This window comes from Actinia tenebrosa, unplaced genomic scaffold (genome assembly GCF_029948245.1).
Source record: "Actinia tenebrosa isolate PJP-AT-01 unplaced genomic scaffold, QUT_ActTen_1.0 PGA_scaffold15__27_contigs__length_11533743, whole genome shotgun sequence".
NCBI classification, from domain to species: domain Eukaryota; kingdom Metazoa; phylum Cnidaria; class Anthozoa; order Actiniaria; family Actiniidae; genus Actinia; species Actinia tenebrosa.
In genome coordinates, this window is record NW_028292575.1 from 11,185,804 (window position 1) to 11,204,918 (window position 19,115).

Below are 19,115 nucleotides of genomic sequence, written 5' to 3' on the forward strand. Positions count from 1 at the left end.
GCAAGTGAAACACTGAATTCTTTATAAGAATGTTGAAAGCCTGATGTTGAATTTTGTCGGGATTATAACGCCATACTTACGGGGCGTCTAACACCTATTGCATTACAAGTTCTAATTACGTAGTGACCATTTGTGACAGGGGTGTATTGAGTTACGATTATTATGTAGTGTCATCAACATATAAAACGTGATCGTTTTACCGATTTAGCATCACCAAGCCGGGCTCCCTGTGGAAACGCTTGAACAACAATGAATGTTATCTCGCTTGAAAAACATGATGGTTGGAATAACTTACTCACAGATAATAGTGGAGGAAAAAAGCAAAGAGTCGAAATTCATTAAATAATGCGGGAGATTTTTCAAAATTTCTTAAAGGTTTTTGCTCACTTTGATTTCCATTATCTGCTAGAATTACTTTGCGTAAATTAGCCTTACTGATACAAGCATTCCTAAAATTATAAAAATGACACTCTTTATTTTTGGAGTTTTATAATTTCTCGCTAGCTTAATTGACCTCTTGGTCGCTTTGTTGAGCCAAAAATAAGCCCTGATGCTTCTTCATCGGCTTCTTTGATGGAAACCCTTAAACAAACGTCGTTTGTCATATTTGTATGAGTCACTTTGCTCATAATCCTGGAAACAGTTTCAAAGCATTTCTATTTTTTTAAAGTTTACTTCAGCCCTAAGTTTAACAATATTATTTCATAGTATTACCTTTCGACCTGATCGGTCATCTTCAGTACTCTGATCGTTACGATTTACAGCCCCGTGAGTTCAGTTGAAAACAGTTTGGATTCAGGCATAGCTGAATAAGCATGAGTTCCTTTTGAAAATTAGCTCAATAAAGTATACAGCCAGTTATTTCGGCTTTTTTCAGTTGATTGAAACTCTTAGACGAGAGTCTTCTCTTTATCTTTAACAGTTTGAAAGCAGTCTTGGGTGCGGTTGATCTAGAATGAGGTCACACGGTTGGAAATACTCTGTTGTGACAATGAAACTTGTTTCACAGCTCTTTCGGCCTCGCTCTTTGATGGAAATTTTTAGACAATTTTATAATCTTGGTCATAATTTTAAAGCAGCTTGGATTGATCTAGAATCGTCACTGTTTTTCTCTCAACAGTGATACAGAAACGGCAAAGGTTTCACGCACCTAAACTTAGAACTTTGATCAATTCTACTTTCCCTTGGTTAAAGAAAGTTCTTTCCACAAGCGTCTTTGTTATGACGATTAGGGTACAAAACCTAGACGTACCTTATCTCGATTCTATCAACAACTTTTCCAACTTATTTGTAAAATATCCAATGAGATATAATTAATATCAAGCACATTGTCAGTCCATAAATTCCTAAAAATGTAGTCAATTATCTTCCAGAATAGGCCGCTGCGCAGCCTGGGTGAGCTCAGCTTCCTACGTTTTGGAATTTAAAAAAACTGTCAACTTATATGAAGCACATGTATTTTTCTAGCAAGTCTTGAAAATTTTCTTTGATTGAAGTATACATTCCCTGGGTTTTGGGGTTCGCTGGTCGAAATCTTGCGTGAAGGCGTGGCAAAGAAAGTTCTAGTAATAAACAATCAGTTAACGAAAAAAAACTGTCAACTAATATGAAGCACATGTATTTTTCTAGCAAGTCTTGAATTTGCTTTAAGTGAAGTATACTCTCCTTGGGTTTTGGGGTTCAATGGTCAAAATCTTGCGTGAAGAGGCGTGACAATGAAAGTTCTAAGAATAAACAATCACGTCATGTTTTTCGATTGGTCCTAGGATTCAGTGTATGTCACCATGGATGACGTTAAGCAAAAGTGCCCAGCCTTCGAAAAGGGTAAGGCTTGTCCATACAACGTTCCTGAGCTGAAGGGACTTGGTAAACGTTGTCCAGAATTCAACGATGGATGTCCCTTCAAGAATGTTAAGACTATTGGTGAGTTTCGAGAGAAGCTAGGAGAGATGAGAGAAAAGTGCAAAGGGAAAGCCAACTACAACAAAGCTCTCAAGGTAATGTTTTTCTGCTATATTGTAGATTTGAAGATTAACACGTTTTTTTCCTCTGCAGGGGAAGAATGTCTCGAATTTAAATTCCTGTATGTTCTTTTTTTTTTAAGATTGTAACAAAAGTCAGTAGTGACAAAGTTGCTGAACTTGGACATTGCCCATTCCACAAGTATGGCTGTCAAGTCAAGGAAGATCTGCAAGGCCAAGCCATCGTGAGTCAACCAATTATTATTATAATAATTATCATGATCATGATCATTGTCTTCACCATCGCCATCATCATCACCATCATCATCATCACCACCATTATCATGTTAAATCACGATTTGCCAAAGTCACCGTCTTCCTTGAACCTTTCTTTAATCGCTGCATAATCTCTAACCCCTCATGCCCCCTTTTCTCTCTGTGTGTGTGTCATATTACATATCACACTTCCAAGGTTATTCAAGCAATTCACCATTGCCATCATCAGTGTATCATTAATCTTTTCTAGACGAATGACTTCGTTGAATTGGATTATGTCAAGAACCACTGTCCAGTTTTCCAGAAAGGACATTTTTGCCCTTACGATATCCCCTGCCTCAAAGGACTTGGAACAAAATGTCCAGAATTCAAAGATGGTTGTCCCTTCAAGGACGTTAAGACGGTTGGAGAGTTCAAGCAAAAGCTTGGAGAGATGAAAGACAAGTGCAAAGGCAAGGAAAACTACGAAAAGGCTTTGGATGTAAGTATCATCATGGCAAGTGGCTTAAAGAACCACATTTTCTCCTCAATTAAGGACAACAAACACGAAACGAAAAGATGCTTGAAATGCATTGGAAATACTGATAACATCCATAACTTAAAACGAACACTGTGTTTGCTTTTGTTCAGTGAAAAATAAAAAGCTAGAGACATAACAGTGATCAGTACGATTCTTATCGGGCAAATACGTATACAATACATAAAATATTCTTATCCTCGCTCAAAAAGGAAATTAGTGGCAGAGAACAGAGCTTTCGATATTTATTAGGAATATGATCTTTCAAGGTTTTCTGTAACGGTTCTATTGTAGATGATTATGGCGGCAAGTGGAGAACAAGTAGGCAAGTTTGGTCACTGCCCTTTCTTCAATTTTGGTTGCATGTTGAAGACTGATGGTGATGACAAACCAATTGTGAGTAAAACGTATTCGTATGCAAAGCCTATTTATACAGAACCCTAGAAAAAGATGTGCCTTTCCGAGCTCAGTGCTGTCTAGTAAATTTTTCCATGCAAATCCTTAACATTATAGATAAGCCATAGATATTTGGCGTCTATTAAGTATGACTTTGCTTTAAAATATAGCATTCAGAGTGGTTTACCATGGAGTATGTCAAGGAGCATTGCCCTGCCTTCCGCAAGGGAAAGTTCTGCCCTTACAACGTGTCTGAACTCAAAGGACTTGCAGAAGGCTGCCCAGCCTTCAAGGATGGCTGTCCGTTCAAAAACGTGAGAACTGTTGGAGAGTTTGAAGGCAAATTGGCTGAAATGAGAGATGAATGCAAGGCAAAGAGCAAATATAACGAAGCTTTGAAGGTAAGACTAATGACCAAAAGCTGGAATAAGAAATAAAACTGTTGCTGATACTTGTTGGTTGGTATGTTGTAGATCATCTATGGTGTCAATGGAAAGCAGTCTGCCGTGATCGGCCATTGTCCGTTCTTCAAGTTTGGGTGCCCATTCAAAACGGATCGTCAAGGAAAACCAATTGTAAGTCGTTACTGTAACTCCCGCTATTCCTCCATCATCCTTCATCTTAAACATTTTCTTCAGGCCAATCCACAGGTTTTCTCCTCACATCTTACACCTAAATCACTTCCAAATCAGTATATTACTATAAACTATATTAAAATTTTGTTGATAAAGCTAAAGAAATCATTGTTTTCAAGGTTCCTGATCTTGTCACTCTGGACTACGTAAAACAACACTGCCCAGCATTCCATAAAGGTAAACACTGCCCTTACGATGTCAAGGAACTCAAAGGACTTGCCTCTGGTTGTCCAGAATTCAAGCGGCACGGATGCCCCTTTAAGGATGTGAAAGATGTTCGAGAGTTCAAAACCAAACTTGGAGAGATGAGAGACACCTGCAAAGGAAAAGAAAAGTACACCCAAGCCTTGGAAGTAAGAGATGATTTTCACTTTTTCAGCGCTTTACAATTTTCACCATTAGTTGAAATTGAAAGTATCAAACTATAGGAAGCGTAATACAGAAGTACAGGTCGATGAAATACAAAGAATCTCATTTTGAATTGTCATGATGAAACTATTTATCCAAGTCTTTCTGAGACTATATAAAGACGGAAAACGATGAAACAATCTTTTGTTTCGTAACATTATCTTTATAGTTCACATAATCTGTTTTGTTACAGCTTGTTTTTGAGGCTAATGGTGAAGCGGTTGCTAAACATGGCCACTGTCCATTCTTCGCCTGTGGATGTCCTTTGAAAAGCGACCACAATGGAAAATTCATCGTAAGTAGATTCAGTTTGAAATGCAATTTTCAAAACCCTCAAAATAACCCAAAGTATAGAGAAAACCCTAATGATAAAGTATGACCTCGACAACACCTAATGCAAGGAATACTTAAACTAGGCAAATCATCGCCCATTATCCTCCTAATTACTTTTCGTATCCATTTGTAGACTCCTGAGACCATGTCCATGGACTACGTTAAAGGTCACTGCCCAGCATTCGAGAAAGGCAAGGCTTGTCCTTACAATGTTCCACAACTGAAAGGATTAGGCAAGCATTGCCCAAAGTTTGCTGATGGCAAATGCCCATTCAGAGATGTGGAGAATGTTGGAGAGCTCAAGGCTAAAATGGGTGAAATGAGAGACACTTGCAAAGGGAACGCCAACTACAAAAAAGCCATCGATGTAAGAACAAATATCGTGGGTATTAATCTACCCGGCAACCTCGCTCTTGTTAGAATAAATTGCTCTTTAAATATGCCTTCAGAAACGTTTTTTATTTAGTGACTTGCAAAGATATAATCGACCTCCAATCTGTTTTATCAGTGAAAGATGAGATACGAAGTGTTATTCTTCCAAATGACACTAGCTCAGACAAACATATCTAGTCGAGAGAGTCGAGATAGTTGACTGACTTTTTACGACCTCTAGTCATTTGGAAATTTTGTTGTCATGTTCTACAAAATAGCATACAGTCATAAAGATCAACTTTACATTTGCAGCATATCATTCCTTAATGAAAATTCTTTTTACCATATGCGCAAATAATAATAATAATTAAAAAAAATGATAATAATAATAATAATAATAATAATAATAATAATAATGATAATAATGATAATAATAAGCGTTGTATTGTGCACCAACTGGAAATCCTGTAAACATTTAGTGAAAAGGTCGAAGGGGCAAACACATAGATGTATTTACGTATTGATGAAATGAAATTCGATATCTGTACGACGTGTAAAAGATGATACATTAAAGTAACAATGTTTTGACATGTTTCAGCTCATCCAAAAGGCAAATAAAGAAGGTGCTGAGAGAATTGGACACTGCCCCTTCCATCACGACCACTGTGAGCTCAAAACTGACCAACAAGGAAAGCCAATCGCTTAGATGAATGGCACTGGCTGACGTAGTGCGCGGAATTTGACCACTACAAGCTATAGAATAGTTCACATTGTTGGGATTAAATTTTTTCTTTATACTTTTTTAAAAACTTTTTCTTCTTTTTGATAATTAAGTATTGGTAAGGGGAAGGTATTTCTATCATTCATAAAAGATTATAATCAGTCTCGCTCTGGATCAGCTAGAGGGAACTGATGCATAGAATAATGAGCACCTAGCACCACTGCATGCATGGGCTGGTGGTGAATTGGAATAAACTATGTGCTCACAGTAAGCTAACTCATACTATGAATTTGTAACTTCTTTTTAAACAATAAACTTTGAATCAGTCGTTTAGCAAATGTTTATCCGTGTTGTGTAAGAATTAACTTGTATTACCACCTGTAAGTGGGATCTCATTGACACATTTCAAGTCATTAACAGAGTTTTAATTCATTAACAGAAGTGTTGTTTGATTTACGTAAAATAAGTTTATTGATAGTCTGCAAGGTCTTTCGAGTAGAATTACCTTATCATTTATTCATATTTAGAACGTCTATAGTTCCTTAGAAGTTCGGTTGTTGAATATTACGTAATCCTTGTAGGCATTCCAGTCAGTCTGGATTCGTTGGTTATATCGCTCTTTGATGTCACTGAATCAGCTTTGCTGCTGATACTAATAAAAGCAACTCAAAACAAAATTAACTCCTTAATCTGGGCAATCAAGTAAAGTATATAGTCTCGCGATAGATGATATTTCAGTTATTTGTCTCTGCGTTTTGGGCGGATAGACTGCGTTGTCACTTGTCAGTCTACGGTTTTGTTTGTTTTTCTTTTCTTTTGCATGGTTGATACTAGCATTTGTTTATTGAGCATTTATATGCAGGCAGGGAGTAATCACAAGCTGCGCAACCTATGGCGATTTAGTATAAAGAATTTCGAATCCCCCGTTATGATCTTGTTTGCTTTTCATTCAAGCTGTATCACCATGTTCATTTGAAAGTCGTGCTAATGACCTCAGCACAATGGGACCCCTTATAATTAGTCTTGAACGTTCTTATGTCTGAAGTTTATTCAAGGAGGTTCCCGCATGAAGGTGATACGCATATACGGTCATAGACAATGGTTTCATATTGTTCATATTTTAGCTTTTCATGCTCACATACGTAAACGTCTTTTCTTACAAAAAAATGGAACTAGAATTATTTTGAAATTGTTGACAATTATTGAATTATTGACAGCAGTCAACTGCACATGCTCAATGCTAATATTTATACTCTGGTTACAATACTAGTTTCACGAATATCAACTTAGATCTTATTAACCGAGCGGGAGGTCTGTACGGGATAATCTTGACCGAGGTCTGTACCCGACCGAGGTCAAGATTATCCCGTACAGACCGACCAAGCTCGGTTGATAAGAGTTTTATTATATGACCACTTTTCACTGAAAAGGACAAAATGTTTTCGCCGTAAGATTAATATGCGTTCGGACCGGTTAATACCGGAGAATCTAGACCAGTCCTCGATGCGATCTATCCAATCAAATTGCTCGATTTGCTAGTGTCCAGGCTCTAAGATTCACGGTCATATAATAAAAATTGTTAACATTGAATGGAAAAGACTTCAAACGCGGTCGTTGGAAGAAGAACTTGAATCTGATACCTTTTCACACGAAAATCTGTACCTGCTCATTTCAAGCCGGTGTTTTTTTGTAGTTTCACTCTTATATAATTAATATTAAATTGGATGTTTACATAACGTACGTGATGTCTGAGCCTTATATTAGGCCGCGTCTGGTGAGTGACCATGCGTGGAGTCATATGATTAGCAATCACTAGCTCATTCTAAAAATATACACTAGTAGAAAGAAGGCTAATTTGTAAATTTTAAACTATGCAAATATCAGTTATTTGTCTCTGTCTTGGGGGGTTAGCCTGCTTTAAGCAGGCAAGCAGGCAAGCAGGCAAGCAGGCAAGCAGGCAAGCAGGCAAGCAGGCAAGCAGGCAAGCAGGCAAGCAGGCAAGCAGGCAAGCAGGCAAGCAGGCAAGCAGGCAAGCAGGCAAGCAGGCAAGCAGATGTGTTTCTTCGTCCTATTAAAAGGATCCTGATAAAAAATCCGTTAAACGAATTAACAATGTTTATTGTTTAAGTGGTGTAACACGGACCAGGTTGCGACGCCGACATCGTTGCACGAAAAATCGTTGTCTTGTAACATAACGCCGAGGTCGAATTTTCGCGCAATTTTTCACTCTGCAACACGTTGCAAGTTTTTGATCTGGCTTCAAAAACTTGCAACACAAGATGTGGAATTTTCAGCAAATCGATGTGTGTGTAACATGTCCGTCGCCGATTTGCCGCGCAACAAAATGGCGCCGACTGTAGAAGAAGAAAGTTTAAAGAGTACAGCAACTGCAACAATTGTCTAAACCTACTGAAAAAGACAAGATAAAACTTTTGTAGTATAAAAATGATAAAAGCAAGAAAAAAAGAAAAAAGATAGCCGTGAGTGAGTTGTCAGCGCGTGGACTGAATACTCAAAGTAAATGTTGTGCGAAAATTTACCGTAGTTTTAACACGTGAGTTACAAATTATAAATAGTTTAGGCTTCCTGTGTTGGGAATCTCATTGTTTGGGCTTCCTGTGTTAACTCTCTCGTACGCGTCCATCTCACATAAGCGACCACTTTCTCCTGGCCCCGGGGTGGTCGCTTACGGGAGAGTCGACTGTAGTACAAAACAGTGCTAGAGTACAAACACTATAAGTGTGTAACATAAATACCACTAAATACTGCTAAATTATGCTAATCCTATTGTTTTCTATTGTTTAATTAACATTATTTACTTCTAAATAGTGCAAAGTGTTGCACACTTTTAGTTTTTGTACTCTAATTAAACAATAGAAAAAATGGAATTTGCATAAAATTGTTGTATTTAGTATTACTAAAGTTTCACGGTTATATATTGTTTGCACTCTATTAAGGTCGTACAAAATTCATAACGCGAGTATATGTGAGCACTTACAGGTGGTAATACAACTTAATTCTTACACAACACGGATAAACATTCACTAAACGAGTGTTTATGATTCAAAGTTTATTGTTTAGAAAGAAGTTACAAATTCATAGTATGAGTTAGCTTACTGTGAGCACATAGTTTATTCCAATTCACCACCAGCCCATGCATGCAGTGGTGCTAGGTGCTCATTATTCTATGCATCAGTTCCTCTAGCTGATCCAGAGCGAGACTGATTATAATCTTTTATGAATGATAGAAATACCTTCCCCTTACCAATACTTAATTATCAAAAAGAAGAAAAAGTTTTTAAAAAAGTATAAAGAAAAAATTTAATCCCAACAATGTGAACTATTCTATAGCTTGTAGTGGTCAAATTCTGCACTACGTCAGCCAGTGCCTTTCATCTAAACGATTTTCTTTCCTTGTTGGTCAGTTTTGAGCTCACAGTGGTCGTGATGGAAGGGGCAGTGCCCAATCCTCTCAGTACCTTCTTTAGTTGCCTTTTGGATGAGCTGAAACATGTCAAAACATTGTTACTTTAATGTATCATCTTTTACACGTTGTACAGATATCGAATATAATTTCATCAATACGTAAATCTATCCAACGCTTATTATCATTATCATTATCATCATTATTATTATTATTATTATTATTATTATTATTATTATTATTTGCGCATATGGTAAAAAGAATTTTCATTAAGGAATGATATGCTGCAAATGTAAAGTTGATCTTTATGACTGTATGCTATTTTGTAGAACATGACAATGAAACTTCCAAATGACTAGAGGTCGTAAAAAGTCAGTCAACTATCTCGACTCTCTCGACTAGATATGTTTGTCTGAGCTAGTGTCATTTGGAAGAATAACACTTCGTATCTCATCTTTCACTGATAAAACAGATTGGAGGTCGATTATATCTTTGCAAGTCACTAAATAAAAAACGTTTCTGAAGGCATATTTAAAGAGCAATTTATTCTAACAAGAGCGAGGTTGCCGGGTAGATTAATACCCACGATATTTGTTCTTACATCGATGGCTTTTTTGTAGTTGGCGTTCCCTTTGCAAGTGTCTCTCATTTCACCCATTTTAGCCTTGAGCTCTCCAACATTCTCCACATCTCTGAATGGGCATTTGCCATCAGCAAACTTTGGGCAATGCTTGCCTAATCCTTTCAGTTGTGGAACATTGTAAGGACAAGCCTTGCCTTTCTCGAATGCTGGGCAGTGACCTTTAACGTAGTCCATGGACATGGTCTCAGGAGTCTACAAATGGATACGAAAAGTAATTAGGAGGATAATGGGCGATGATTTGCCTAGTTTAAGTATTCCTTGCATTAGGTGTTGTCGAGGTCATACTTTATCATTAGGGTTTTCTCTATACTTTGGGTTATTTTGAGGGTTTTGAAAATTGCATTTCAAACTGAATCTACTTACGATGAATTTTCCATTGTGGTCGCTTTTCAAAGGACATCCACAGGCGAAGAATGGACAGTGGCCATGTTTAGCAACCGCTTCACCATTAGCCTCAAAAACAAGCTGTAACAAAACAGATTATGTGAACTATAAAGATAATGTTACGAAACAAAAGATTGTTTCATCGTTTTCCGTCTTTATATAGTCTCAGAAAGACTTGGATAAATAGTTTCATCATGACAATTCAAAATGAGATTCTTTGTATTTCATCGACCTGTACTTCTGTATTACGCTTCCTATAGTTTGATACTTTCAATTTCAACTAATGGTGAAAATTGTAAAGCGCTGAAAAAGTGAAAATCATCTCTTACTTCCAAGGCTTGGGTGTACTTTTCTTTTCCTTTGCAGGTGTCTCTCATCTCTCCAAGTTTGGTTTTGAACTCTCGAACATCTTTCACATCCTTAAAGGGGCATCCGTGCCGCTTGAATTCTGGACAACCAGAGGCAAGTCCTTTGAGTTCCTTGACATTGTAAGGGCAGTGTTTACCTTTATGGAATGCTGGGCAGTGTTGTTTTACGTAGTCCAGAGTGACAAGATCAGGAACCTTGAAAACAATGATTTCTTTAGCTTTATCAGCAAAATTTTAATATAGTTTATAGTAATATAATGTGGAAGTGATTTAGGGGTAAGATATGAGGAGAAAACCTGTGGATTGGCTGAAGAAAATGTTTAAGATGAAGGATGATGGAGGAATAGCGGGAGTTACAGTAACGACTTACAATTGATTTTCCTTGACGATCCGTTTTGAATGGGCACCCAAACTTGAAGAACGGACAATGGCCGATCACGGCAGACTGCTTTCCATTGACACCATAGATGATCTACAACATACCAACCAACAAGTATCAGCAACAGTTTTATTTCTTATTCCAGCTTTTGGTCATTAGTCTTACCTTCAAAGCTTCGTTATATTTGCTCTTTGCCTTGCATTCATCTCTCATTTCAGCCAATTTGCCTTCAAACTCTCCAACAGTTCTCACGTTTTTGAACGGACAGCCATCCTTGAAGGCTGGGCAGCCTTCTGCAAGTCCTTTGAGTTCAGACACGTTGTAAGGGCAGAACTTTCCCTTGCGGAAGGCAGGGCAATGCTCCTTGACATACTCCATGGTAAACCACTCTGAATGCTATATTTCAATGCAAAGTCATACTTAACAGACGCTAAATATCTATGACTTATCTATATTAATAAGGATTTGTATAGGAAATTGGCTTTCTACTCACAATTGGTTTGTCATCACCATCAGTCTTCAACATGCAACCAAAATTGAAGAAAGGGCAGTGACCAAACTTGCCTACTTGTTCTCCACTTGCCGCCATAATCATCTACAACAGAACCGTTACAGAAAAACTTCAAATATCATATTCCTAATAAATATCGAAAGCTCTGTTCTCTGCCACTAATTTCCTTTTTGAGCGAGGATAAGAATATTTTATGTATTGTATACGTATTTGCCCGACAAGAATCGTACTCATCACTGTTATGTCTCTGGCTTTTCATCTTTCACTGAACAAAAGCATACACAGTGTTCGTTTTAAGTTATTGATGTCATCAGCATTTCCATTGCATTTCAAGCATCTTTTCGTTTCGTGTTTGTTGGCCTTAATTGAGGAGAAAATGTGGTTCTTTAAGCCACTTGCTATGATGATACTTACATCCAAAGCCTTTTCGTAGTTTTCCTTGCCTTTGCACTTGTCTTTCATCTCTCCGAGCTTTTGCTTGAACTCTCCAACCGTCTTAACGTTTTTGAAGGGACAACCATCTTTGAATTCTGGACATTTTGTTCCAAGTCCTTTGAGGCAGGGGATATCGTAAGGGCAAAAATGTCCTTTCTGGAAAACTGGACAGTGGTTCTTGACATAATCCAATTCAACGATGTCGTTTGCCTATCAAATATTGAGAGCATACTATATTTACCAACCTATGTGGTGATCTAAGGTGAGAGAACGCCTAGCAAACATATAGAAATGACTTGAATTTAGCATGTTAGATTTTGTAGGCAGAAGAAAACGCGAGAAACTGGAAAAGCCCTTGGATCTAGAAAGAACAGACCTATATCTTCACTGATATACTTGCTGTCATTTATCGTCAATAATGATAAGCAAGCATACAAGAGGATAACATGATGATGATGATAATAATTGGTTGACTCACGATGGCTTGGCCTTGCAGATCTTCCTTGACTTGACAGCCATACTTGTGGAATGGGCAATGTCCAAGTTCAGCAACTTTCTCTCCAGTAGCTTTTGTAGTAAGCTAAAGAAATATAACATAAATGAATCCGAAGGGTTTAAATTAGAGACATTCTTTCACAGAGAACAAAAACGTGGGAATCTTCAACTAGAGTATGATGTAGGATCCGTGACAGAAAACATACCTCGAGAGCCTTGTTGTAGTTGGCTTTCCCTTTGCACTTTTCTCTCATCTCTCCTAGCTTCTCTCGAAACTCACCAACAGTCTTAACATTCTTGAAGGGACATCCATCTTTGAATTCTGGACAACCTTTACCAAGTCCCTTCAGCTCAGGAACGTTGTATGGACAATCATTACCCTTTTTGAAGGCTGGGCACTTTTGCTTAACGTCATCCATGGTGACATACACTGAATCCTAGGACCAATCGAAAAACATGACGTGATTGTTTATTCTTAGAACTTTCATTGTCACGCCTTCCCGCAAGATTTTGACCATTGAACCCCAAAACCCAAGGAGAGTATACTTCACTCAAAACAAATTCAAGACTTGCTAGAAAAACGCATGTGCTTCATATTAGTTGACAGTTTTTTTTTTTGTTAAAAGGTTACTCACGGAATACGGGGATCTTAGTCAGAGTGTTAAAACCAAGGATAGTGGTACTGTAGCCTTCTTTGAAGACGTCCTTAGGGGCCGTCCTTCTGAAGCTTGCCATTGTTTTGACGCGTTGACTTGAAAACAATACACCAGCTCTATTTTAGGCACTTTTTGGACGGACGTTTGGCATAATATCAAATCTTGTTGAATACTTTAAAAATAAGCCGTCGCAAAAGTTGTTGAAAGGGATCGATATAAGGAATGTGTCTAACCGTAACAAAGACGCTTGCGGGAAGGCACAGTTCTTTATATAACGATTCGGAAGGGAAAGTAGAATTAATCTAAGTCCAGGGAGTGAGTTTTAGCGCATGAAACCTTCGCGTCTTTGCATAAGTACTGAGAGAAAGAACAGAGTGCGGATTCTAAACCAATCCAGACTGCTTTCAAACTGAAAAGTTACCAGGACACAAAACAGTTTTGTCTACCAATTTCCATCAAATTAAGGCTTAGGACAAACGTCGAACTTTCCATGCACCGAACTCATTATGGATATCAGGTGATAATGAGGCGGCAGTCTTTGATGTATTTAAGTTCGGTGCATGAAAAGTTCGACGTTTGCCCTAGGCCTAAGAAGCAGACAGACCGGGTAAACACGTTTCATTGTCAACACAGAGTATATCCGACTAAGCTCATTCTAGATCAACCGCGCACCCAAAACTGCTTTAAACTGTTACGAGAGAGAGGGCTTTTGTCTAAAGAGTTTCCAACAGAGCTGCAAACATTTGGGCTCATTTTCCCAACAATGATCCCACGTATCATATACATATCTTTTTTCCCACTTTCTATCAGCTGTCGGTAATAAGTAATTTATGTACGTTTTCAACCGTACGTGATAAATATCTTTGTTATTCAAACTTTTCAGACTTTTCTTGACCTTGCTGGCTAGAAGCGATAACTGGACCAATATAGCGCGACTAACAGAATGTTGGCTCCTAATTGTTTAAGGAAATATTGTAGTTGCAATATAACGACTGATGTTACGTAACGATAGTTGGGTGTAGTCTCTAAAGATGATCTTCGCGCGTGATCGAAAACATCTTTGGCTTTGCAATTTGTTCGTCAATCCATAATTATATTAATATTGTATTGCAATATAACGACTGATGTTACGTAACGATAGTTGGGTGTAGTCTCTAAAGATGATCTTCGCGCGTGATCGAAAACATCTTTGTATTTGCAATTTGTTCGTCAATCCATAATTATATATCTATCAAGACAAGACACCCACAAACAAGCTGTTTTTCTATTTCAAATTTTCCCACCTCTCTTGGCAATGTTCTAATTTTTGGGCATCTGCAAAGACTAATACGACAACGCGCAAAAACGCCTCTTTAACTTTTACTACTAAAAACATACCGTTTTTTTTTTTAATTTTTAATTTCAAACTGTCGACCCATCTCTCTCGACAATGTTCTAACTTTTGGGCATTGCATCATCCTCTAAAGATTCAAGGAATATGGCCCTTTTATAGGCGTATACAAACCGGACTATGCCCTCACTCGTCGACGAAAAGTCACTAAGCAGGTATGTTAGGAAAAGATCGATGCCATAAAGTTGGTATTGTATAGATTTGTAAACGAAATGTAGTGCTTTTAATAGCGCGCCACAGTTCGGATAGGATGAGTTCTGTTTTTGGGTTTTGCGCAACTAGTCGTTCCCAAATGAAAAAGTGATATGACTAGCTATGAATACGTCATGAAGAAAAATATGAAAAACATTATGCTTACAATGGCACTTTGCGGAGTGAACACTGCTGTTCCATCCGTTTTGGTGTTGAAGGGCCAGTTTGGAAGAACAGGGCAAGATTTGCCCATCTTCTTCTCTACGTTGTAGCCAAGAAGAACAGCTTGTTGGATCGCATGGGCCATTATCATTTCTTCTGCTTCGCCTTTAGGCACAACAGTAGCCAGGACATCAGATACCTCGGCTGAAGTCTTGCATTGACCAGGTTTAACGATACATCCGTGGTCGAACACACTACTCCTAGCCAACTGTGCCTTTAGTCCAGTGTATGGACAATGGCTGGTCTTGAAGACGGGGCAGTTCTTTTTCACATCAGCGATTGAGGTTTGCTTTATGAAAATGAAATATTAAGTCGTCATTATTTTAGTTTCCTTTCATTACTTACAGTGACGGAACACTCGAGCCACGAACACTTTGTTTTTTCGCTACTTTTTAAAGAATGCCTATACTATGTATCGATAAATGATTCCTTGAACCAATCGATTGGGAACAAGATTTCTTTTTGATGACTCAATGCTGTGAGGTGTATTTGAACGCAATGCTTTATTTTACAGGGCTTAAAACAGTAGAACGTTTTGGAAATAATAACCCGTTCGAAAAAAACTCAGTGTCGAGTGTCCTCACTGTAATAGCTACTTGATGCTTAAGACTAAACCGTTTGACACGAGTCAAGTCAGATATATATTTCTTGCAAGAATCGTATTTCTTTTTCTTACCTTTGCCATGGTGAAATTGCACTCCAAGTCGAGCAAGCTCTGTCACTGCAACTAAAGTCGAAGCTACTTGACTGTGATTAATGTATTTTTCCACTAACAATGAAATATGTTTTGATTGGATGATACAAGCCTATGATTGATGTGAAGCTGTTATGCAAATGCCTGTTATTCAGGTGTGGAATACATATGCATGTCTCAACAGAGTCTGATCTGTTTTGAAGAGAGCTTTGAATAGCGCCTCAGTCTTGTTTTTTGCACAAAAATATATCATTCAATACTTTTTCGATCTCCATTAAATTTTTTGACGTATCGATCTATGTTTCATAATTGGGACCGCAGAAATGTCCCTGAGGGCGTGGTTGGTAACAATCAGTTATTTAGTAAAATAAACTTTACTTTTGCTATACAGTCGGGACAAACACGTCCTATAAGAACTTAGCCACACTGCAAAGTGTCTAGAACTTCACTGCAAGGATCGATAGTTACAGCAGCAAGAAAATATAATCATATAACGATAGTACTGAGACAGTTCTGCTCTAGTGTTTGCGTTCTGATCTAGTTGAATCTTTTTCATTGCTTGTCTATAAACTGACCAACTGTCTGTTCCTTTGTCGCTCTCACTGACCGGAAAATTCATGGCAACGGTGTATCTAGAGAAGGGGGAGGGGGAGGGGGAGGGGTTTGGGGGAGTGGGAGGGGGAGGGGGAGGGGGAGGGGGAGGGGGAGGGGGAGGGGGAGGGGGAGGGGGAGGGGCGGGAATCGAAGGGTGTTGTGAGCGCTCCCCCTGGCCTGTCATTGGAATCTTATTTATTTGATTTGAATGGAATATAATTTATCTCATTTAATTTTGGGAGAGGGAGGGTTGGTTTGTTGAACTAAGTTGGAAGTTTACCCCCTCCCCCTCCCCCCTATGGCAAATTCTAGATACTCACTTGCTTCATATATATCCTATGCTATTAACATTAAGAAGTGAGCTGGGTTAGAATACAGTACATTCGGCGTTTTCATTGTTACTCACGGATCAAGATTACCAGAACTATATATCTGGAGCAAGGGGTAACAAAAACCTTGTTGTCTATAAATAAATCTTACAGTATCACTGTATCAGCGTTTTCGAAAGAGAGAAGGCAGTTTCAGTTTCGGCGGTCCACTTTGAATTAGGCGTTTTCGAAATGAATTTTAGCTCTGTTTTTCATAACGAAGATATTTATTTACGAAAGTATTCTTTGTGACGGTGCCACCTTCATACGGAAAAATCATCCTTGAATAAACTTCAGACACACCATTTTCATCATGTCAGTATTCATGGAAATTTGTTTCTTCATATGAAAGAATATGTTTGTTAGATTAAAATGTGCACTTTTGAAAAATCCCTTAAGAGTTAACAGACTTTAGATATGTGGGAAATCATCAAAACGATGAGAAGAAATTCATACAAAACTCTCTCACTTTGATCTCCAATAGAGTGCAAACAATTAATCCGTGAAACACTCATTACTAAATACTACAAAATAGTGCTAATTAAACAATAGAAAACAATGGAATTTGCATGAAATTGTAAGTTTAAGTTTTGCTGTAACGTAAACTTCCTAATTTATTGATTTTTAAGTGCTCTTTTGGATAGTGCCGGGTAGTTTTAATGTTAAAGATTTTTCAGATTTCAAAATCTCACAGTTATGTAATAGTTGTATGAGAGTTATATAATAGTTGCATGAGAGCGTTTACTGAAGACTAAGGTGACCCCTAGTGCTGAGGTGCTGTGCTTTCAAGCGATACATTGCGTGCTCGGAAACTTCATAATAACTGCGGGGTACGGTACGAAAGTGTTTGAAGAGTAAATGACGGTCATGGGGTGCGCAGCTAGTGATTACTCCCTGCCCGCATAAATAAATCCTACATACACACTGATGAAATGTTTGTAGTCAAGTATCACGCAAATTAATTGTAGGCCGCCCGCAAATTAAGGACATCGCTTATTTAACTAGAATGCATTCGTATTTTATCCCGTGGTGACCAAAACATACATCAGAAAGTGTCAACAAGTTTCGTAAACGCTGCTATGCAAGGATTTCAGTTACTGAGAAAATCGTCATTGCAGCCTAGAGGGTCGCGTTTAATGTATTAGAGGCATTTGAGAAGAAGTATCTAGATATCAACATGCTATTAAATCAAACGATTTCCTCTTTGCTTTCTGTCTTCTATTGCACGAAGACCAGACCTATTTTCGTTTGATTTGCATCGGCGAATCAAATCTCGCGAGAGCAAGACCTTTGGAAGCACTCGGAACATTTCTCAACAAAGATAGAACAATAGGACGAATTTACTACAGTCATTTTCCAGAAATATCTTCATATGGTTTTAGTGCGAGAGTTTAACTGATCTCCGGTTCACTACAAACGTGAAACGTCAGTTGACAAGTAAATAATGAAAATTATCCAAGCGTTTGATAAATAAGATGATAATTGTTTTTGGTCACAAGGTTTGCGAAAGGTAAAGTGAAATGCCGCAGGGAAATGTGAAAACGTGGCGCTATGTCTGTCGTTAATTTGCGGGAAGGTCACTAAACGCATAGCCTGTGTGCATCCAAACACAAACTATTGGTTTGATTCGAACGTAACCAACAGTTTGTTTTCGGATTTCGCAGGCTACTACTGAATCGCAAGGTGCATTAAAAAAAAAAAAAAAAAAAAAAAAAAACAGTCCAGTTTTCAAACACCGCGGCCAAGAGGCTTCTGAAACTTGAAAAAAAGTGAGGGTCCCCATAACTTGGCGGCCCCTAAAGGGCATGCACTGAGCCAGTTTAACGAGTTGCTACAAATTACAAAAGAGTTTCTGCATGTTAAGACCAGTTGCTGCAAATAAGAAACGATCGATTTACTACGTGTTACACGACTTCGAGTCGTGCTGCATGTTAATCGACTGAACTGCGCGATTAGTTTGCCAATTTGACTGAGTATCTAGTTTATTTTATTTTCGACAATTTCTCAACTAAACCAAACTAAAACGAATTCTAATCGATTTTATCTTTGTAAAAAAACTTCAAGCCGCGCTTCTCCTCAGCTTAAGAAATTAAATTGGACGTTTTCAGTCTTTCCTCTGTACAGAACACCCCGCAGACCACGAACGACTCTCTTATATTAGTCGGGAAAAATTGCTCACGATTACAGACTGCCAAGCACGCATTAAAGTGCCCGGCAGTTTTTAATTTTTTTTAACCATTTCTCAACTAGAAAAATTCGTAATTATTAATTTTGAAAAGTAAGTGGAAAAAAACTCGCAAAAAAGTTAAGTAGGCATAAGTTTCAGGTCACCCATCCGGGTACTAACTTCGCTCAACCGGACTTGACTCAGTGTCATGGAAGCCTAAGTTTTTACCACTGGACCACGGTTGACAGGTAAATCAGCATAATAATAGCCGTGAAAACAATGCACCAGATAGACTAGAAGTTTTAACATAAAATTTTCAACCGATTCCGTGCGTGGCAGAGATGCAAGGGATTAGCCGAAATGGTCTGGGGGCCGGCTGGTCTCTCCCCTGATGCTTCGGCTAGAACATTTTCTTGCGTAATTCGTGCACCCAAGGGCAGAAGGATTTAATCGCCGTCAGGTCCGAAGTCCATACGACGCCCCAGCTCTGCGGATGTCTCGGGGGTATGGCACATTGGAGTCGATTTTTTTAAAATGATTCTGTTGGTGGGTTCGAACCCCATTGTATTCAGAT

At 38.3% G+C, this 19,115-nt stretch overlaps 2 protein-coding genes across 2 annotated transcripts in view; one reads left to right on the forward strand and one right to left on the reverse strand.

The window, feature by feature from the left end:
• The window catches only part of LOC116290938 (uncharacterized), a 32,640-nt gene extending 26,683 nt beyond the window's left edge, over positions 1 to 5,957 (forward strand). Inside the window, exons 3-12 of the mRNA XM_089030493.1 lie at positions 1,767 to 1,997; positions 2,105 to 2,206; positions 2,488 to 2,718; positions 3,049 to 3,150; positions 3,321 to 3,551; positions 3,624 to 3,725; positions 3,905 to 4,138; positions 4,387 to 4,488; positions 4,660 to 4,893; positions 5,497 to 5,957. Coding sequence (XP_088886619.1) covers positions 1,767 to 1,997; positions 2,105 to 2,206; positions 2,488 to 2,718; positions 3,049 to 3,150; positions 3,321 to 3,551; positions 3,624 to 3,725; positions 3,905 to 4,138; positions 4,387 to 4,488; positions 4,660 to 4,893; positions 5,497 to 5,604 — 1,677 coding nt within the window. The 3' untranslated portion in view covers positions 5,605 to 5,957. The remainder of the gene's footprint in view (positions 1 to 1,766; positions 1,998 to 2,104; positions 2,207 to 2,487; positions 2,719 to 3,048; positions 3,151 to 3,320; positions 3,552 to 3,623; positions 3,726 to 3,904; positions 4,139 to 4,386; positions 4,489 to 4,659; positions 4,894 to 5,496) is intronic.
• A 2,717-nt stretch (positions 5,958 to 8,674) lies between these two features.
• Positions 8,675 to 15,503, reverse strand: LOC116290932 (uncharacterized). Its single transcript, XM_089030313.1, has 12 exons — positions 15,395 to 15,503; positions 14,663 to 15,007; positions 12,465 to 12,695; positions 12,242 to 12,343; positions 11,743 to 11,973; positions 11,311 to 11,412; positions 10,983 to 11,213; positions 10,809 to 10,910; positions 10,400 to 10,633; positions 10,050 to 10,151; positions 9,645 to 9,878; positions 8,675 to 9,123 (listed from the first exon to the last, which is right to left on the reverse strand). Exons 1-12 carry the CDS (start codon positions 15,401 to 15,403, stop codon positions 9,016 to 9,018), a joined length of 2,031 nt encoding a protein of 676 aa, XP_088886439.1. The 5' UTR covers positions 15,404 to 15,503; the 3' UTR covers positions 8,675 to 9,015.
• Positions 15,504 to 19,115: the final 3,612 nt, after the last annotated feature.

Bases quoted from the DNA above. Each gene is read 5' to 3' on its own strand.
- LOC116290932 (XM_089030313.1), bottom strand. The intron at 12,696-14,662 runs GTAAGCATAATG...GATTGGTCCTAG, and splicing joins TCACTCCGCAAAGTGCCATT to GATTCAGTGTATGTCACCAT. The intron at 11,413-11,742 runs GTAAGTATCATC...GTTCTGTTGTAG, and splicing joins ACTACGAAAAGGCTTTGGAT to ATGATTATGGCGGCAAGTGG.